General features: G+C 38.9%; 1 protein-coding gene across 1 annotated transcript; it reads right to left on the bottom strand.

Moving 5' to 3' along the window:
- Positions 1 to 2,784: 2,784 nt before the first annotated feature.
- cxcl18b (chemokine (C-X-C motif) ligand 18b) lies at positions 2,785 to 4,504 on the bottom strand. The gene is made up of 4 exons (XM_056372047.1): positions 4,326 to 4,504; positions 4,000 to 4,114; positions 3,820 to 3,912; positions 2,785 to 3,255 (listed from the first exon to the last, which is right to left on the bottom strand). The coding sequence occupies exons 1-4, from the start codon at positions 4,393 to 4,395 to the stop codon at positions 3,195 to 3,197; spliced, it is 339 nt and encodes a 112-aa protein (XP_056228022.1). The 5' UTR covers positions 4,396 to 4,504; the 3' UTR covers positions 2,785 to 3,194.
- Between the last annotated feature and the right edge of the window lie 14,869 nt (positions 4,505 to 19,373).

Below are 19,373 nucleotides of genomic sequence, written 5' to 3'. Positions count from 1 at the left end.
CAGAGGTTCAACAATAGGATTAAAAACACTGTTCATAAGGTCAAAGCCAAAGATGATTAGCAGTTCATTCAGGCCTGCAACATGCTAACGATCAGTGTCTTCGGGGGCAGATTGATTCACAGACACACAAGCCTTGGCTTTGCCTGAAGCGAAGATGGGGTTTTTTTGTTTGGTTTTTTTATTTTTTTTTAGTGTGCAAACTTCCTTTCATCTGATGCTTTGTGACTTGTAGTGCGATTTGAGTTTTACTGTCAAGACACTGAGCACAGGCTCTGAACAGGAGAGAGACAGACAGTAGGCCCAAGTTAATGCTGATATAAGAGTGCTTGATGTACATGATGGTGGGATTTATTGATCGGATTTATATGTCAGTGTGCACAAGATTAGTTGAAACTACCGTATGTATCAGCTGAATGTATGATAGATCCCATTATTTCACTATAATGATAGCTGAAGGCTTAAGCCTGTTTTACATGAACCATGTGTCCTAATAGTGAAGGCTTAAAAACATGCTAACCTGGGCACTGCCATTGTCCCATGACAGTATTCAAAAACTTATTTAGCCAACTGTATATTGTAGGGATCATCTGTGTGTGTGTGTGTGTGTGTGTGTGTGTACGTGTGTGTGTGTGTGTGTGTGTGCGCGTGTGTGTGTGTCTGTGTGTGTGTGTACGTGTGTGTGTGTGTGTGTGTGTGTGTGTATATATATATATATATATAATATATATATATATATATATATGGCCTTAAGTTTTAGGGTGTGCACTTTCTGATTGCAACATTGTCAGCTTAAAAGCCACACCGGACAACTCAACACTCTGGCGCCTCAAAGTGGCAGCAACAGGTAACTGCATGTCTTCAGAGCACAATGAATCGTAAGCTCTACATTTATTTACCAGAATATCATGAACGCTAACAGGATATATCTACTGAATGAAGATGTTATTATAAATCCCTCATGATTTAGAACCGTGTAGTTTATATGTTTATTGCGTTTGTATCTCTGAGAGACAGAGAGAGAGAGAGAGAGAGAGAGAGAGAGAGAGCACAACCAGAAGGGGCGAACACAGCCTCAGGACCCAAAGAAGGAGTGGGCTTATCAAGGATCTGTTCTTTCCCACACTCTCGTGCTCTGACCGAGACCAGGCCGTCTCTGATTTCCCGGGAGTGAAGCTGCAGCAGCTCTGATATTCTCCAGCAAACTTTATCTCTCCAACAAAGTTAATGGTCAAATCTCAAGACGTGTTGGCTCAGCTGATCACTCAGAGAAAGCTGGCTGGCCCGAGAGGCAGAGCAGTCCCCTACACAGCACTACCGTGTAAGCATTCATCACAGGTGAGGGATAAATGTGCTGCCGTTGTTTGGTATAAGCACAAAATGTGGTGGTCATTTATCAGCCTGAAAACTGAATTATGTCACCTGAGATACTGTTTGTGTATTAAAGAGAACTTAAGTAAGAAAATCAGTTTGAGGCAAAAATGAAATTAAAAAAATAACAGCTTCAGTGCCCCATACAGTAGTTTTATCCAAGGGAGGTGACTCTTCTTTACCCTGCGACAATGTTGGTACTTGTAATTTGAATGGTGCAATATCTGGGATGGTGTTGTTTGTATATCACCTGAACTGTCTGAGCCCTGCCTTTAGTTACTGTTGCTAGTCCTGTCTCGTTTTTTCCATTCATGCACTTCAGGTATGCAGTTTACAGAGATAATGAGGGCAGATCTAAAAAAGTGTTTCTTTCATTTCAGGCAGAAGCTTCTCATTTCTACCATTGAATTTGTCAGCTGAAATGGCTACTGTCATTAGTAGATTTCATCACCTTTAGCTAGCAGCAGGGGTAACTATGTAGAGTCCCAAGTCGGTTCTGTTCTGCCAACACTGAAAACGTCAGTTAGCCCAGCTTGCTAACAAACATTCGTGAATGTAGCAGAGGCTATTTAGCTCAGATTCTTAGCTTCCCGTTTCCAAGTGGAACACAAATTTAACAGCATCATGGTTCCTCCTATATGTTGAATGTAATAAATAGATGGTTTATCTGCTGAACAGTGAATAGCTACTGTGTGTGTTGGTTGAAAACTGAAAGGAAAGTGTTGTACTGTTCAGAGCCTACACAGGATTATGGCATGTTCCATATTGTTTCCACAAATTTGTCCAAAACAGTTTTTATCTTCTCATAAAAAAATGAATAAAACATGCACGATAGCTTCAGCATCATACTTTATATAACTTAGCACAACAAGTGACGAAAATACAACTTTCAGTTTGACTTTAGGATTGTTTCCTTGTTGCTCAATCCACTTAAGCATTAAAAACTTTAGCAATCAGAACTCGTCACTTTCCACCTCGGTCGACAGAGTCACAAGATGCTCCCGGAATCCATTCCCCCTCTGTCATGTGGCCTGCAGCTGCTGCAGACAGCTGTGGTCAAATTTTCTCATGGGCATCATTTAATTGTTATCATGCTAAGTCGGCTTCTCCCTGAGGAGAGAGCGTTTTTTTGTATGATAACAATTAATTTGTTGCTCCCTGCAACAAAGTCACGTCAGTGTCCTCAAGTGCCAGCTGCGTCTTCACTGCAGCATAATAACTGTTTGTTTTTTTTATTGTGATGCCGTGCAACTGCTCTGCTGCAGAAATGTTGGTGGTGAGCCACAGGTTTCATTAGGAGGGTTAAAAAAAAGTGGCAGCTAGAAAAAGATGGTTCACAGGATTCCAGCAAGTTACTTCCTTTCTAGGGATTTAAAGTTTTTATTTGTTTCGATAAAAACAACCAGAAACAATTCATTTGTATCAAAACTCATTTTATTTTGATTTAAAAAAAAATCAAGGAATAAAATTTTGACAATAAATAAGTCTACATAAATATAGTAAATAGTTTGTCAAACAAAAAACAATAAAGGTGTGCATTTCAACAGTGGCCTTCTTACACAGACTCGATACTATAGTACTGTACATTCATTTTTTCCTCTCTTCTTTTCACCGTTCTCTTCCCTAACTACCTCCCAGATGTTAATCATCTCCCCTCCTACCGCTCTTACCATCTCACATTTCCCCAACTCTCTCCAGTGCAGGAGTTCAGTGAAAGCTCTGCTCTCAGCATTCTTGAGCTTGTGTGCTTCAGCGTTCATGTGACCTCCGGGACTCTAGTCCAGACAACTTTCCCCCCCATGCAGGCCTCTCCCCCTCTTCTGCTTTCACGCTGCCTTTCTCTTTCTGTCGATACACTCCATTTTACGGCTCTCATCTTTGTTTATCCTGAAAAGAAGGAGGAAGAAAACTGGGATTAGGCCAGAGTACTAATACAAAACATCTGGAGGTTTGCGCAACGGGTTGCTTGTTGAACTTTGTTGAGCCAACCATTGTAACAAAACTGTTCTTATTTACAGAAAGATTTCTGTCTTGTTTAGTTTATGCTTTTAAACTAGATTTTGCCATTAAGGGTTTTGGCTCGACAAAATCCATTCTGTTGTTTCGTCTTCGGGCCATATCAAACATACACAAAGTGGTGTGATGTTCGGCCCTGACTCTGTGAAAGCTGTGCAAAATCCAACTGCTGCTGGAAGACTCAGTCAGTAAATGTAGCTCAGACACAGTTTGGTACATTTTCTAAAATGTGCATCTCAGTTTGTGTGCAGATTTGACCTTAGATGGTCTGATGTGGGATCTGATGTGGAGCTTTTCAAATGGTTTCCTTCACCCAATGTTAAGATTTTTAAATAGAATTGAACTTCCAAAGTTAGTTGAGCTGAAGGTGATGTTATTGCGTGACATCTAAGCAGTGACGTTGTTGATATGGGTCATTTGCATGATGTAATTTACCTTTCCCAGCATCTCAAAAAAGCCTTGGCCATCTTCCCCTCTGTGTTCATACAGATTTTCTCAGTGGAGTTGTCTTGCCTGTTCATGGTTACACTGTGAAAAACAAGAAGTAAAAATCAGAGTCATAGCCAACATGACTGATGAGCTTCTAAATGTGCAAAATTTAGATTTTGAACTTACATTAACTCAGTTTTATCACAGCCAGGCCGCTTTTCAAGGACTTGGAAATCTGACATGTTGCCTTTGATGAACTTGATTGTGTTGGGACACGAGCAGCGTCCAATAAAATCATGGGCTGCAGGGAAAGGTTTTTAGAAAGACGTTACATGTGCAGCAAATCACAAATAATTTTACCACAGAAACAACATTTATTAAACTCTGGTTATACTATAAAAAGAATGCATCATAAATTCTTAATGTTTTGCATTGTTTTTCATCGTTACTGCGTCATACATCCTGCAATCCTGTAATTACAAAGCCACCATATAAACTGTATTTTAACTCACCTTGATAGAGCTGTACGCAAACTGCTGCCACAACAACCAGCAGGAGAGTGCAGCTTTGTGACATGGCCATTTTTCTGTTGAGAGATAAAGAGGTTCAGAGATCCCTTGGAGGAGTGAAAAAAGAACTCAAGCAGGTTTCTAGATCCACTTGAAGCGAGGACGGATGAGTGAAGAGCTGCTGCGAAGCTTTTGCCTTTTATAGGCAGCGCAGAGTGGGTTTTCCCCCAAACTCCATGCTTTTTCCCGTCAAGCCAAACCTTAAACATGCTCTGGAATTTCCACACTCACTCTGGAATGTGCTCAGTGCTCATTTCATGGGCAGAACGATGACCAAGTGAGTAAATCATGAGCAAAAATGAACTGAACTACACACTGAGGTGATCAATGAGCAACTTGCTATTGTACACTTTGCCCAGGCATGTCCTGACAAACCAAATCCTGAATATACTGTTATCTGTAAAGAGAGAGTGCAGTAACGGCATGCTGGCTTTGACGGATGATCTCCTGCCAGGAAGTGTTGACACCAAGTTTAGGTGTTATCAAGCAAGACTTTTTGAAGCTGAACTTCACCTTGGTTTTTGCAAAAGTGCACTTTTATCGTGCAATTAAGAATTTATTTACTGTGTTAATGAAAAGTCTTGTCTGGACCTGTTTAGACTTTATTTGTTTCTCGTTCTGAATATTGAATACTGTATATGAATTTATAAAATAAAGAAACTGTCAAATCTAAACTTACAGAAGAGCAACTTCCTGTATCTGCCCTCTGTGTCCCTCAGCATTCCTCATGTCTGTTAGCATTTACTGGCAATGACACAGGAGTGAGGGGGGGACAGTTCTGTGTAACACTGTACTGGAAAAAGGCCAGCAGACGCATATTTTATGGAACACAGTGAAACACTTTCATTGGTAAAACATACATGTTGAATCAGCTCCTGTTTCTGGTATTTACAAGTCTTGTTGTTTTTTGTACTGTTTGTGGCATCAAGGCCAGACAAGGCATAAGCGAAGTAAGCGGCTGCTTACAGGGGGGGGGGGGCTGTAATATTCATTTATTTATTTATTTGTTTGAAAGCTAAAACTCTCAGATAAATGTAGGCCTAGTGAAGTAAAGAAAGACACCACAGAGTATAGAGAAGGATTGACCGTGATGCAATTTTAAATGTGTCCTCAATGCAATTGTGATCGGATCACCTGAGATGGCTGTTAACACTCAAGGTCTCAACAGGAACGAAGAACGTCAAGATATGAATCAATCCTAAAGCATTTTAGTTCTTTAAAATAACCAATAACATGACTTTGTGGTCAGTGTGTTATGATGTCAGAATGATGTCAGAATGTTATGATAGTAATTAGCATTACCGCTGTAGCACATCATAACATTCTTAGGGAACACATTGTCAGCTTGGACAGTTATTTGAGGACAGCATATGCCAGTGTTTTATAATATTTTTAATTGTATATATAATATGTATTGTAAGAGTGAGGAGACTTTTTTAATCTGCACTTTAACCACAGAAACTCTCAAACTTAATCAATGGTCTGTGGCATCGGCAAATCTGGCAAAAGTCTGGAGGCTCGTTTAGTCGTCACTTTATTTCAAAGCCGAAAATAGAAAATCGGGCTCTGTAATAATATTTCCAATATTATTTTTTCTGTTTGCTTAACAATGTGTAAGAGTTATTTTGCACAGACTCGGTGCTTATTGTTTACAAGAGCCAATGAGTTATTTTGCTCAGACAGGTTCTTATTGGCTATGTTAGCCAATTAAGCCTCGTGATTGGAGAGAGCGAGAATAAGTCCCACCCCCTCCAGCTAAGACGCTTTACGGTGCAGGGAGAGATTAACGAGCCTATACATTAGCAACTGGTAAACTAAAGCTTGCAGTAGTGAATAACTGTGTAATAATATAATAATAAAAGTGCTGACACCTGCGTGCTGTGAAAGAGGCGGCCTGAGAACCTGCGCGCCAGGAGTTAATCGCTTTTGGCTTCATCTTGGTGAGTTTGACCGAGTTGAGCTAGCGTAGCTAACATAGGTGTTGTCTGTCGACACAAAGCGCCATAATAAAGCTGTATTTCCTTGCCGATATACAAACTTGATTTCATATTTACTGCTGTAATATTAAGAGTGTTCAAGTTCAAGTTAAAGCAGCAGATTTCTGCATTGTTAGGAAGAAAATAAAAAGTATGAGTTGTTGCTCAATTATTTTGCTTTAATGCTATATTTGTTTACTGCAGCATGGCTGTTTTATTATACAGTGCCAGAGTTAATAATAGTGTGTACTATGGTTAAAAATACTGCAGTGTGTGCACTAAAAATCACAATGTTGAATATGAGGATGTTTGACATATAAAATGATGTACTCTGTTCAATTCAGGATTTGAAGAGGAAGCATGTGTCATTTACAAGGTGAAAATGTTAAATAATCATAATATTTATACATTAATAATATTTATACATTAAATGGACTGTGTGTAATATTACAGGAGTCGAAGAGAATTATCACACAACCCTCATCACCTTAACATTTCCTGTTTGCCCTCAATGATTAGTCTATGCTGCATGTCTGGAGTGGAGCCTGGCAGCTTGCAGCTATAATTCCAATATTTTCTTTATGTTCAATTATTTTATTTCCAGATGATGATCTCTAGTTTGTGAGATGGATTCTTTTGATATTATTACCTCTACACTGAGAACTCACTGTATCTTCTGACACAAAGCTCTTATAATCTTATTGCTTACTCCAGCCATATTTCATATTTAAAGCCACACTTAAAAGTGTTTGGCCATCATATAAACTTAGGGGTATTACAACCAAACTGAATCAACTATAGCAAATCTGTTTTAGATCGCTCCCCCGACACACTGCAGAATACAGGATCTCACTGCAGAGCGCAGCTCACAGACCTCAGTGTGATCTCACTCCTTTTCTAGTTCAATGCGTTTTGGAGAATAAATAATATCTGCGCCTCAACATCACCGTGGATTCAATTAAATATAAATCCAATGTTGTCAACAGACGCAGTGCTGAAGCTGCACTCTACTATAAACGTTGTGCAATAATGAGTATAGATAAGTAGTCTCGCATAAGTCTTTTCTTATCTTCATACCATTAACTTACTAATGATGCACTTGCAGGTTATCCCTTCGGAATATCATGTGTCTTCAAGACAGTAGATTTTTGTGGGGAACACACAACATTTTTATTCTGTCTGCTTGACATGTACAACATTGCGCAATGTGTGAGAGTCAGTCAGTATATGACTTGCAGGCTTGTTCTGTGGAAATGTCTCTAGGGAGACCGCTCTGCTTCCTCTCTCTCCCTCACCACATGTTTGTTGGACACAACTCCGGCGATTCCTGCCAAGCCAGCTGGAGACACTTTCCACATAGTCACAGAGCTTCAGGGAAAAAGAAACTAAAAGTAGTTGTTTCATCATTAAGTGTGGCCTCAAAAGATAACAAAGGATAGCAATGTTTAAGGACAGAGAGGATGTTTACAGGCCAAGGAACAAAGTAACTGTTGAAACGCAAGTTAATTCATGTTTTTGTCACAAATATCTGAAAATACACAACTGAACTGGAACTCTTATGTTTATGTATACAGTGCGTTCAGAAAGAGTTCAGAACCCTTGTGCTAAAATCATTCAGTTTTTTTCCCTCATCAGCCCGGTATTGACAAAGCAAAAACTGAATTTTTTAAATGTTGCTAATTCATTAAAAATGACAAAAATGAAAGTTATTCAGACCCTTTACTCAGTACTTAGTTGAAGCACCTTTGGCAGTGATGACAGCCTCCTGTCGTCTCGGGTATGAGCTCTGCACACCTGGATTTGTGGATTTTCTGCCATTCTTCTCTGCAGATCCTCTCCAGGTCTGTCAGGTAGGGTGGGGACAGTTGGTGGTCAGCTATTTTCAAGTCTCTCTGGAGATGTTTGATTGGTTCGAGTCAGGGCTCTGGCTGGGCCACTCCTGTGTTGTCTTGACTGTGTGCTTAGGTTCATTGTCCAAGATAATTACCGCTCTGAACCAGGTTTTCATTAAGGATATATCTGTACTTCGTTCCATTCACATACCCCTGATGCTGCTAGCACCATGCCTCACCATTGGGATGGCATAGCAAAATGTGAAAAAGGTATAGGGGTCTGAATACTTTCTGAATGCACTGTACACTATATGTACAGTACACAGTTACACAGTGCAGGGGTAATTAAGGTGATCCATTGTTTTGTTCATCACGTCTGCAGAGCTAACCCAGGCTTATTTGTTTGGAAGATTCAAAATGTCAAAAGTAAAATGAATCAAACAAAGAAGTAAAGTGAAACACGGTGTGATACGTGTTGTGGCATTAAAAAGGCATGCCACAATGAAACACAATTCTTCAACTAAAGTCTTCATTCCATTTTCCTTTAAACATGTTTTTTATTTAATTATGACCAGAGGTGGACAAACTCCACAACTCTGTTACTTGAGTCAGAGTATTGATCCTACTGCTAAAATGATACTCCAATCCAAGTGAAAGTTCTTGACTTGAAGTACTAGAGTACTTTATTTTAAAAATACTTAAGTATCAAAAGTAAAAAAATGTTTATGTCAACACATTGTTGTATTGTTCCACATTTACAGAACCTAATGACTCTGAAACAACCTGAATACACTGACTCAAACAGGTTTTAATCTACAGAACGTGTAGATTAAAAAGACGATACATGCCAATAGAAATGGCCATAAAACACACTGAATCAACAAAAGGAGCCATTGTTGTTTTATTTCTTGATGAAGTTGATGTGATGAAGTTTGGTCATGGTAAACACAGCAAACATTTAAAATGAAAGGAATTTTTCTTTATTTTGTAAAACTTCAAACATGAACTTCAGATCAAGATTTTTTTGCCCTGCGACGAACACAGTGTATGGTCTATCGCATTTTCAAAATAAAAGGAAATTCATTCGACTGACTAAAAGCTCTGCTTCAAAGTAAGAGTACTTCATCGAAATGTAGTGGAGTCAAAAGTATAATATTTGTGTAGTGGAGTAAAAGTCGGATGTTTCCAAAAAGAGTAATACTCAAGTAAAGTTTTTCACATCTTCACATCACAAATTTCACATCTTCCATACTTGCAAGAAGCAGGGAGTGTATCCTTGAACATTTGAATCATGATTTTTTTTTTTTTTTTTGGTTGTTGGGGTTTTTTTTTTTTTCATTTGAGGCATTTTAAATCTTCTGTTTTTTGTAGAGTCTGATAGCACAAAACAGGGAGCGTATCCTTAAATATTTAATGATAACCTAAAACCCAAAGAGAGTTCATATTTTCAGTTCATGCGGGGGCCCCCTGGTGGCTGGAGGCCCTATCCATCCATTTAGCTCACTGACGCCTCAGGCTGGCTCTGCTCATTTGTTTGTTCTGCCCTTGATATTTTTTCCCTTTTCATCTTTTGTGTCTTATGCTACATTCATTTAACACTTCAAAGGGACTGCATATCACTTTTGGAGGGTGTCTGTACTCAATTACTTCTTACACGTTAATGAATCATACAACATGGAGTTGATCTCAAAGCATGCTGCAGGAATAACTGAGTAAATCCAGTCGAGGAGGTAATCAGTTCACCTGTTAACCCCAAACCTCCGGCTCACACACGCCTGCAAACAGGGGTTGTGCAGCCAACTTGTCCAGTAGGTTGCAGTTCAAACGCAGTGATGTGTCACAGTTTGATTGGTCGGTTAAGGTGAGAGAAACATCTGATAGGTCGATTGGAATCCAGAGTGTGTGGGTCATCAAGGAATTGAAAAATACAGGCTGAGCCACGGGTGTAACTCCGGGGCATGTTCGGACCATCCAGCGGCGGTGGCCTCTCAGGGGTCCGTGGAGAGGGTAAGGAGCAGGCTGGGAGAGCTCTTTGATGGAGTCCACATACTCCTCCAGGGTGTGGGGGGGGGAGTGCAGGATTCCGTCCTCTGTGTCGATCTCCTGCGTCTCACTGATGGTAGGAAGTCTGTCCACTGAGGAGAGGAGGCATCTGGGCTTCATCCTGCATAGGAAGGCATGCCCTTTAATGTACAGAATAACATTAAAGAAGTACAAAGTCTTCTGTTTATGAAAAAGCTAAATCCTGTATATCTTGTGAGCTGTTCCTCATTGAAACTATAGCAATAGTCCCAAAAATGGGACCAACATAAAGAGGATCAAAATTAAAAAAAAATAGAGGATTGTTTCAAATAAATGTCAAGTTTCATATGATGAGATAAATGTCAATAGGGTTCACCTGAGAAGTCAATGTAATTTTGGTCATTCAGTATGGATTTTTTAATGATGAGGGATAAAACAACAGGTGAACATCCAAACTTTGGGATCTTCTTGAGAAATGCCACACATCACAGGTTTGTACAGTTAGTGTGTGTCCCCACTCTCCATTCACCAGCCAGCAGCATAATAAAGTAGTTTTTCAATTATATCTTCTGCAGGTTTTCATACACTGATGCAGGCGCACCATTTGGCAAGATCAAGTTAATGCTTGCTACTCATTAATCTTATGAATGCATTACTACCATTTATAACTGGTTTAAAAAAGGAGCCTTATAGGAATAAATGATGATGGGTTTCACACTTTAAAGTAAGACTCCCTTTTACCAGATAGCATGTCAAGGTAAACAATATTGCCAAGGCCTTAGAGTATGAATCTGTTAATTTGATGTGATCATTTGATCTGCCATAATCTGATATGATATAATGAAACTTTTTGACCATTGAGATGCTGACGGTGGTTCATTGCTAGTAACTTAACGAAAATCTGAAGAAGCAGCAGCTACAAATGCTGGATGATGGAGAAAACAAAGAAAGCTCAGTAACTAATGAAATTTGAGGTTTAACAGTACAGATACATGTGGGCTCACTATTTGGCAAGCAACAGGTCACTTTTGCCCTTTTTATCTAATGTGTTATAACATCTTATAAATGTCAAGTAAGTAAATTATTAGAAAAAGAAAGCATTTTATTTCATAGTTAGCCTAACTATCGGAGAATCAAATCAGCCACAAAAGGTGAACACCGGCCCTGTTTAGGAACACTGACATGAGAACCCTCCCTATTCGAATCTCCATCCAAACACAGACTCACCTGTAATGTCTCTGTTATTCTTCCTGATGATAGCTTGTCCTGTGATGGCACGTCTCTCTCTCTCTCTCTCTCTCTCTCTCTCTCTCTCTGTATTCCTGCTAGAGTTCCCTTTTTCTCCTCTTTGTTTGCATTTGCTGAGGCTCTCAGCGTGTACAGAGCATGTTGCGGCAGCGAGAAGGTGTGACTGTGGACTGTACTGTTAGAGGATAAGCCAGGCCAGGGGAGCTTTTATTGTATTAGCCAGACTAGGCTAACGAGGCCAATTATAGCATCAGACTGCACAGAGAAAAAGTCAGGCTGTGATGGTGGATATGGGTTGTGCTGTAGCCCATTGTGCAAGAGGGGAGAAACAGTGAGGTCAGGGGTGGGAGGTGAGACAATCAGTAAGAATGTTATCAACGGGGAAATTTCATTTTCAGGGCCAGTAACAATTCACAGCTGGAACTCCACTTTTATTGACTAGTTGAAATAGTGGTGAAATTTCCTTTGTTGAGACAAAGATACTGGACAGGAAACTGTTCCACTTAGTAGTGATTCCACCACTGTTGGTGAACTGTCTAAAACACGGTGTGGTGAAGTCACCACAAGAAATGTTAAGAAATTGAATGTAATGAAAAGCATAAACATTTTTTTTTTCCTCTGAGCCAGCGACAGCCAGAGCCAGAGGCATGCTGTCATTCTTGTGGACGCAAACACATTAATGGAACTTTGGTATAAACATTCACTTGGACTCAAGGATGAACTCATTAGATTTTGGTGGTCAAAGGTCAAGGTCACGTGAAATCACAAAATGCGGGTTTGGCCTTGTGAATGTGATAATAATAATAATAATAATCAAAGTGTTTTTATTGATTTTTCATATTTACACAACACAACAAACATGCCATTCTGAAGAAGACAATAGGATTCAAAAAATATACCACATATACAGTACAAGTCTAAACTACTGATAAACAGTAACAAAACAGATGATACTAATAGCAGACATCAGACATACCCACCACTTATGTGGCCCAGACACTCTCGGAATAAAAAGAAAAAAAAAAGGGGGGGGGTCACAAGCTACCAACTATGTTGGAGCACACGAAAACTCATGTTCAAAATAAGAAATAAAAGGCTGCCAGACCCTTACAATACCTCCTCGTGTTGCCCTGCAAAGTAAATCTAAGGTGCTCTAATTTAAGGTGTACCATCACCTCCTCTACCCATCGTTTATGAGATGGCAGTGTTGCCTTTATCCAGTTAAATAAAATCAGTCTCCTGGCCAATAATGATGAGAATTGAATGTGATATCTATCCTTCACATTTGGCACAAATGTCCACTGGGACTCAAGGATGAACAAAAAACACTTTTTAGCCATTACTCAAGACAAGGAGGTTATGTTTCCACTCATGTCTGTTTATTTATCAGCAGAATCACTGAAAAAGCACTGAACCAATTTCAACCAAACTTGGTGGAGGGAATGGGGGAGGGGCCAGGAAAGAACCCATTACATTTTGGTGCAGATCTGGTGGAGACTCTACTGAGTGTGTGGGTATTTTATGAATAAACCACCACTACATATAAACACGTACACATACGTATGGACTTAAAAAAACATTTTACACAACATACATCCGTATAAAAATGATGGGAAATCTTAGTCAGGTTTCTACGACAGCCCACAGTCTAAGAAATGAAGTCATTAGCACTCAGTGAAAGTCGCTCTGGATAACCCACCCAACTGAACATACTGACAGCTTTCACAACTCAACATTCATCCTTGTCTCACTTTGCTTTTGCAGTTTCAGGAAAACGTGTAAAGCAGTAAGGAATTGTTGAGAGTTGTGAGGATTGAGAGTTTTAACACTGTACTGTAAAAATAAGTGTGACCATATTTTCCATTTGCTAGACACCATCCATCACCTTCAGTGTGTTTTACATTTTAAAGTTTGTGAAATGACACCTGAGGGCTCATGACATATTCTGTTTCATCTCTTTTATAATTTTCACCTGGCTACCTCAACCACGACAAAAGATAATGTAAACTAGATCTCCAGACATTAATAAAATTATGGTTATATATTAATATGGCAATTCCTCCTCATTAAAATCAGATTTTTTTTTTATCTGTCTTAAATGGAAATAAATGGCTGAAATTTGCATTAACACTGGTCTTCATGTCTGGAACAACACAGCCACTCACTTCCTCACTAAGACTGTTACCTCAGACATAGCTCCACTGAGAGCTGACCTCAGGGACACAGAGCTAACTTTAAAATGGTGTACACTAAGCTTGCATGGTAATGTGCTATTTGAGGCACATTTTTCTGTCATCACAGCCCAACATAAACCTTGAGATTAAGGCCAGGGCTGAAAATAGATGCTGCTGTGATTAAGGACAGACTGTGAGGCTCAGGTGCTGTGGGTGATGTTACGGAGGACTGAGCTGAGTTAACAGCACAATGTAATCTGATGTAATGTAGCCCACCTTAAGACCTGGTTCATCTAGGTAGGTAGGTAGGTTTGTATGTAGATGGGGAGGAAAATTCTGCTGTAGGTGATTAATTTCATTGTTTCTCTAGCACAAAACCCGATCCGTAATCTGTGATGTAATTACGAAAAAAAGAAAAAAAACATAAAAAGGAAATATATGTTGTCAAACAAACGACAACAATGATATAACTAACTAATTAAGCTTGTTTTCCACTGGTTAGAAAACCCACTAAAACCTGCTAACACTGGACACTGGAAAAGGGAACAATCAGCATTCACTCCCAAGTAAAATGAGTCTGCAGTAGACAGTATTTATCAGCTCCGGCTCCGATCGGCATTGACGTAAACACCCAGGGGAACACACTAATTTCACCCCTTTTACTGCTGTAATGGTTTTAAGAGCACAAGAGACACTGTAAACACACAGTCATCTGTCCAGCTGGTGCTATTACACCAGAAACACAGAGGCTATAGCTGTGAATACACAGCACTAAGGAGGAAAGAGTGAGCTGCAGCCCTGCCATAAGTTTTAAAAACACACAATCACAGATCGAAGCGTCTCACACATGGAGCCTCCGACACTGACAGTGTCCAACCTCAGGATGAGACACTACAGTTCTGTTTTACCAGATTTCTGCATGGTAGCTAGCAGCTTACTGTTTCTCCACTGTTTATATGTATATGACACTTCAGTGTTCCTTCAGATCACTTCAGAGGATAATTCATGTGAAAGTAATCCAGTATCCAACATCTTTATACATATGAGATTGTATTCAAAGGTCATGCCCAGCAGCTCTCCAGAGCTGTTTTAATGCAACTACCACAAACGTTTGATAAATCGCATACTCAAAATACAGGAGCAGCTGGTTTGACCACAGAAACACAAATGATTGACCAGCTTGGCCGCAGTTGCTAGCTGTAGCTTCATATCTATTTGACAAATAGAAGAGTGGTATCAATCTTCTCATCTAATTCTCAGCAAGAAAACAAATAAGCCTGTTAATTCTTCGTGATGGCTTCACTTTTTAGTAATAGGCTATATGTTATGGTGTTGACCCAAGATGTGGGGTCAGTTAGCCCCTTCAAATTGGATATATTTCAACTGATACAAATGCTTTTCCCAATTCTTTTCTTTACATCATGCAGACTAACTAACTAACAAGGGAGGGGAGACCACAGCGGCATCATGTACATGGTGTGATGCCAAAGAGAAAGCAACAGGTGGCTGAACGTCTATATTATCATTATACCACCTGTCCTCACAGCTTGAGGGAGATTCTCCTGAGACAAAAGTGCTTCTCCTACCTCAGAGAGCCCGGGGAAAGAACGGAACAGAGACAAAGGATAGTACAAGAATAAGGACAGGAAAATTTAAGAGTTAAGAAAGACTGGAGAGATAATTACAAGAGTCAAGTGAAAAGGAGAAAACACAGGTAGGGAAGAGAAGCAGGGAGCTATTTTTGTTTTACTTAAAATTACTTCAAGACTAGTTCATATTCAACAAATGTTCAGTATTCTTCCCTACTGCGCTGTAGCTTCAGAGCTATAACTGCAGTGGCAGTGTAGTGCCCCCTGCTGGTCAGAGGGCACTACTACACACTATTTTACCACATCTTAAAAGGGCTTCCTGATTAAATCATGCAGAATACAAATACACACTATAAAAGCCTAACCTATGATGTACTCAATTTCTTTGGTGAAACATTTTTACACTTAAAAATATTGAGTAAATTTTAAAGCTGTGACATCATTTAAACATACCTTATGAATTGAATAAATGACAGTAAAAGAATCAAGTCGATCTCAATAACTACATTTAGTACCATGACATGAAAAATTAAGTAGATATAAATAAAATCCTAGGTCAATGCAAAAGTGACTTGAAGTCAAAACCACAAAAACTAGATATAATTTAAATGAAAAGTCGTTGTAACTGAAAATAAGACCTTTTTTTAATGAAACTCATGTGTTGCATTTATTAAATGTTTAACTGAATTTAATTCATACTGGACTGTCTATTATCAAAATAAATCTTACATTTACTTAATTTTTTATCTGTATTTACCCATACCCGTAAACATAAGGCAATTAAACACATTAACATTTGAATGAAACATTTATTCCATTAGTAAACCAGTATAACACACGATATTCAGTCTAAATTCAACCTGGTTTACTTTGCAAACGACATATATAACAATGTCCACGCTATATAAACACTGAGCCAAACTGAACTCTGCATATTAGTATGCAATCTTTAAAACATTGGTGAAATGCACCAAGAACTACATACACAGGTAAACCTCTTGTACACTGACAGGTGCATCAGCAGCATCCTGCAGACATTACAGAGATAGCAGCAGACAATGCTGAGGTAAATGCATAATATGAAGAACCTAATATTTCAGGAATATAATCACCAACAGTTTGTATTATTACATCCTAGATACAGAATCCGTAGCTAGTAACTAGTAGTCACTGTTAATGTGTCCTATGAATACTACCTAGCCAATGCAATCACATGTAGTTTAAAATCAAGGTGCAATTCATTTTGCTCATTCACTGCTTCCCTAAACCTGTATAAATGGAACTATAAAACATCCTTGTTTCAGTGTTTACTAATAGTCTTGGAACACTATGATAAATGGATAATATTTACCTCCTCTGTTTTATTATATTTGTTCAGCTTCTCTCCTTCAGTTGTGTTGTTGCTGTGAAGCAGATAAGGAAAATATTTAACATGCATCAATAATAAGAATAATGATGAAGCGTTAAGAAAAAATATGTAATTCTAGTTATAGCTGATGGATGGACTTCAACCACACTATGGAAAGTTGTTTTAACATTAATTGTTAGAGTGGATATGTATTGCAGATATCCATGATTCAATTCTTCCTCATGAAAATGAGCATTTCCGATATCCACAACATCATTCCATCATTCATTCCGAGGACAATATTAGGTCCCTTTTGTCAGTCATCTGTGTTGGGCTATCAATTTCAGATATCTGCAATTGCTTTTTTGATTAAAAGTGATCATTCTGTGCATCAAAAATGCATTTGTGGATATCTGAACTGAAACTGCGGAAGTGATATCAACATAACAACATAACAACAACATGAAATTGTATGATTATTACAATCAATAAAGTATCAAATTAAATTATTAAAACCATATAACTCAAATGTTCAAAGGTACATGCAGAAAAGGCCCATTGCATAGTTTGCAACTGTAGCCATTCAAAGTCAGACACACACGTATACATATACATATACATATATACACTGTTGCCCATAAAGTTGGAATGATTTTGTTTTCAGACACAATCCTCTGTTTATTCCTATTTAAATGCATCAGTAATCACTTTTGACCAGGTGCAATGATTACATTATGTGTCCCAATTACCCAGGTGAAATGAAATAAATCACATTGTCACATTCATTTCATGAAAGAGGTAAAAAATATTTTATTCCAACTTTATGAGCAACAGTGTATATATGTATATGTATATGTATACATGTGTGTCTGACTCTGATTGGCTGTTTTTATTCAATTTATTTATTTTATGGTCTCGCGTTTTAAAGATTCAGTTTTACATTATCTTACTAGGTTGGACCTAGTAACACCTCCATAGCACTTAAAACACAGCACAAATCCAAATGGAATTACAAGACAATTCAATTTCTGCCCAAGAAAAAACTCTCTCTTAACAATTCCATAACGTCATGTACCTTGGACTGGTCAGATGAAAATGTCAGGAGACGTTGAAAAATCATGTGGCAGTGGAGCAGGAAACACTGACACTGGTCCAATTATCTGGAGAAAGGCTTGGGATTGGTGGCATTGGACTCCTGAGGAGTAGGTGGAGCTTAAACTGTAGGTACACGGTACGTGTACCACCATATTTAGGTTGCAATCTTCACTCTGTCTGTTTGGTGTGAGGAAAAATATGATTTTTCATCTTGCACTGATTCACAATCTGGCCTTACTGTAGACTTTGATATGAAAATATTTGGTAGGAAATGTTTCCTGTAAGAAAGCCAGAAAGGTTTGGCAGGGACATTTGTCTGGCTTCGGTCATTTGGACCTGGACAGATTAACTATGGGGATGTTAATGTAACTAGGACATCAGTTCAACCCCCTCCTTTACCTGCAATAAATCACTTTAAAACTTCCACTTGTCTACCATATCCTAACATATCTGTTTTAACCTCACAATTTTACTCCTAACCCTAACCCATGCTAGTCTTCATCTGCAGCGCTCAGGAGTTCGGTTTCCACCATATTACGTCCTTCAAAACCTGAAATTAATCATAATACAAGTGGTTAACAGATCAAACAACATAAACACATTTCCAAAAGCTAATAGTCTATAAATGTGAATTATACAGCAGTTCTTTGACTGTAATTGAAATAGTATAGACTGGATGTCATGTAGTGTGTTTTACATTGTGTGAAGGATGCTGACAGTATGAAAGATATTGTCTTAAATTCTACATGTTACATTTCAACCATGGAAATCTGGGGTTGACTTATTACATAGAAGCATCACATGAGTTACAGAACAGTTAGATATTTCGTTTTATATTGTTCCTCAGATCTGTGTCTGTGAAGAGTGTTCTGCTGGTCACTGCTCAGGATTGGAATGTGGGTTGAATGTGGGCTGTAGTTTATGACTCTTATCTTGAGAGGGACAGTGGGAAAGGGGGTAGTAGTAACTAGTTTGTGTGTGTGTGTGTGTGCGTTTGTGTGTGTGTGTGTGTGTGTGGTTTTACTTCTCCATATAAGAAACAATCAAATATCAATAGGCAGAGTGTTGTTGTTACAAACTGGAGATTTTGCCTATGCTCTCCAGTTTGCCTGGTTTCCATTCATTGATCCTCTGGAGCTGTCTGCTACACAATGATAAACATATGACATCAAAAATGCCATAATGATGTTTTTAGCAATTTATCATGGTGATGCAGTGTGGGTGGCACGGTGGTGGAGAAGATTCTGGGTCTGAACCCTGGGCCTGGGGTCTTTCTGTGTGGAGTTTGCATGTTCTCCCTGTGCCTGCGTAGGTTCTCTCTGGGTACTCCAGCTTCATCCCACAGTCCAGAATGTGAATGTGAGTGTGTGTGGCTGTTTCTCTCTATATGTCAGCCCCCCCCCCCCCCCCCCGGCTTACTTAGTTTGGAATTATATGTATTTGTTGACGTGTCCATTGAGGAGTGAAACTTAAAACCAGGAGGTAAAGACTAGTTTTCCACACTGTTAGCTAGTTTTCAGGACATCTTTGACAGCTCAGTGTTATGACTGCCAATTGTTAGCCTGACAAATTCATATTATAAATATCGTACAAAGATAATCTTGTTAATTATAAGTGTTTCCCTTTGTTCATTTGATTTTTTTATGCCTCAGCGGCAGCAACAACCAGAGCTGGAGTCATATTGTTTTTGGGTTGTCCATCCATACA

The sequence above is a fragment of the Seriola aureovittata genome, chromosome 3 (genome assembly GCF_021018895.1).
Source record: "Seriola aureovittata isolate HTS-2021-v1 ecotype China chromosome 3, ASM2101889v1, whole genome shotgun sequence".
Classification (NCBI taxonomy): Eukaryota; Metazoa; Chordata; class Actinopteri; order Carangiformes; family Carangidae; genus Seriola; species Seriola aureovittata.
The sequence above is the reverse complement of the archived record's forward strand: the minus strand, read 5'-3'. Positions and strand labels throughout refer to the sequence as shown.

Bases quoted from the DNA above. Each gene is read 5' to 3' on its own strand.
- cxcl18b (XM_056372047.1), bottom strand. From the start codon at position 4,395: ATGGCCATGTCACAAAGCTGCACTCTCCTGCTGGTTGTTGTGGCAGCA. The intron at 4,115-4,325 runs GTGAGTTAAAAT...CTTTCCCTGCAG, and splicing joins TTGCGTACAGCTCTATCAAG to CCCATGATTTTATTGGACGC. The intron at 3,256-3,819 runs GTAAATTACATC...CCTTCTTTTCAG, and splicing joins TTTTTGAGATGCTGGGAAAG to GATAAACAAAGATGAGAGCC.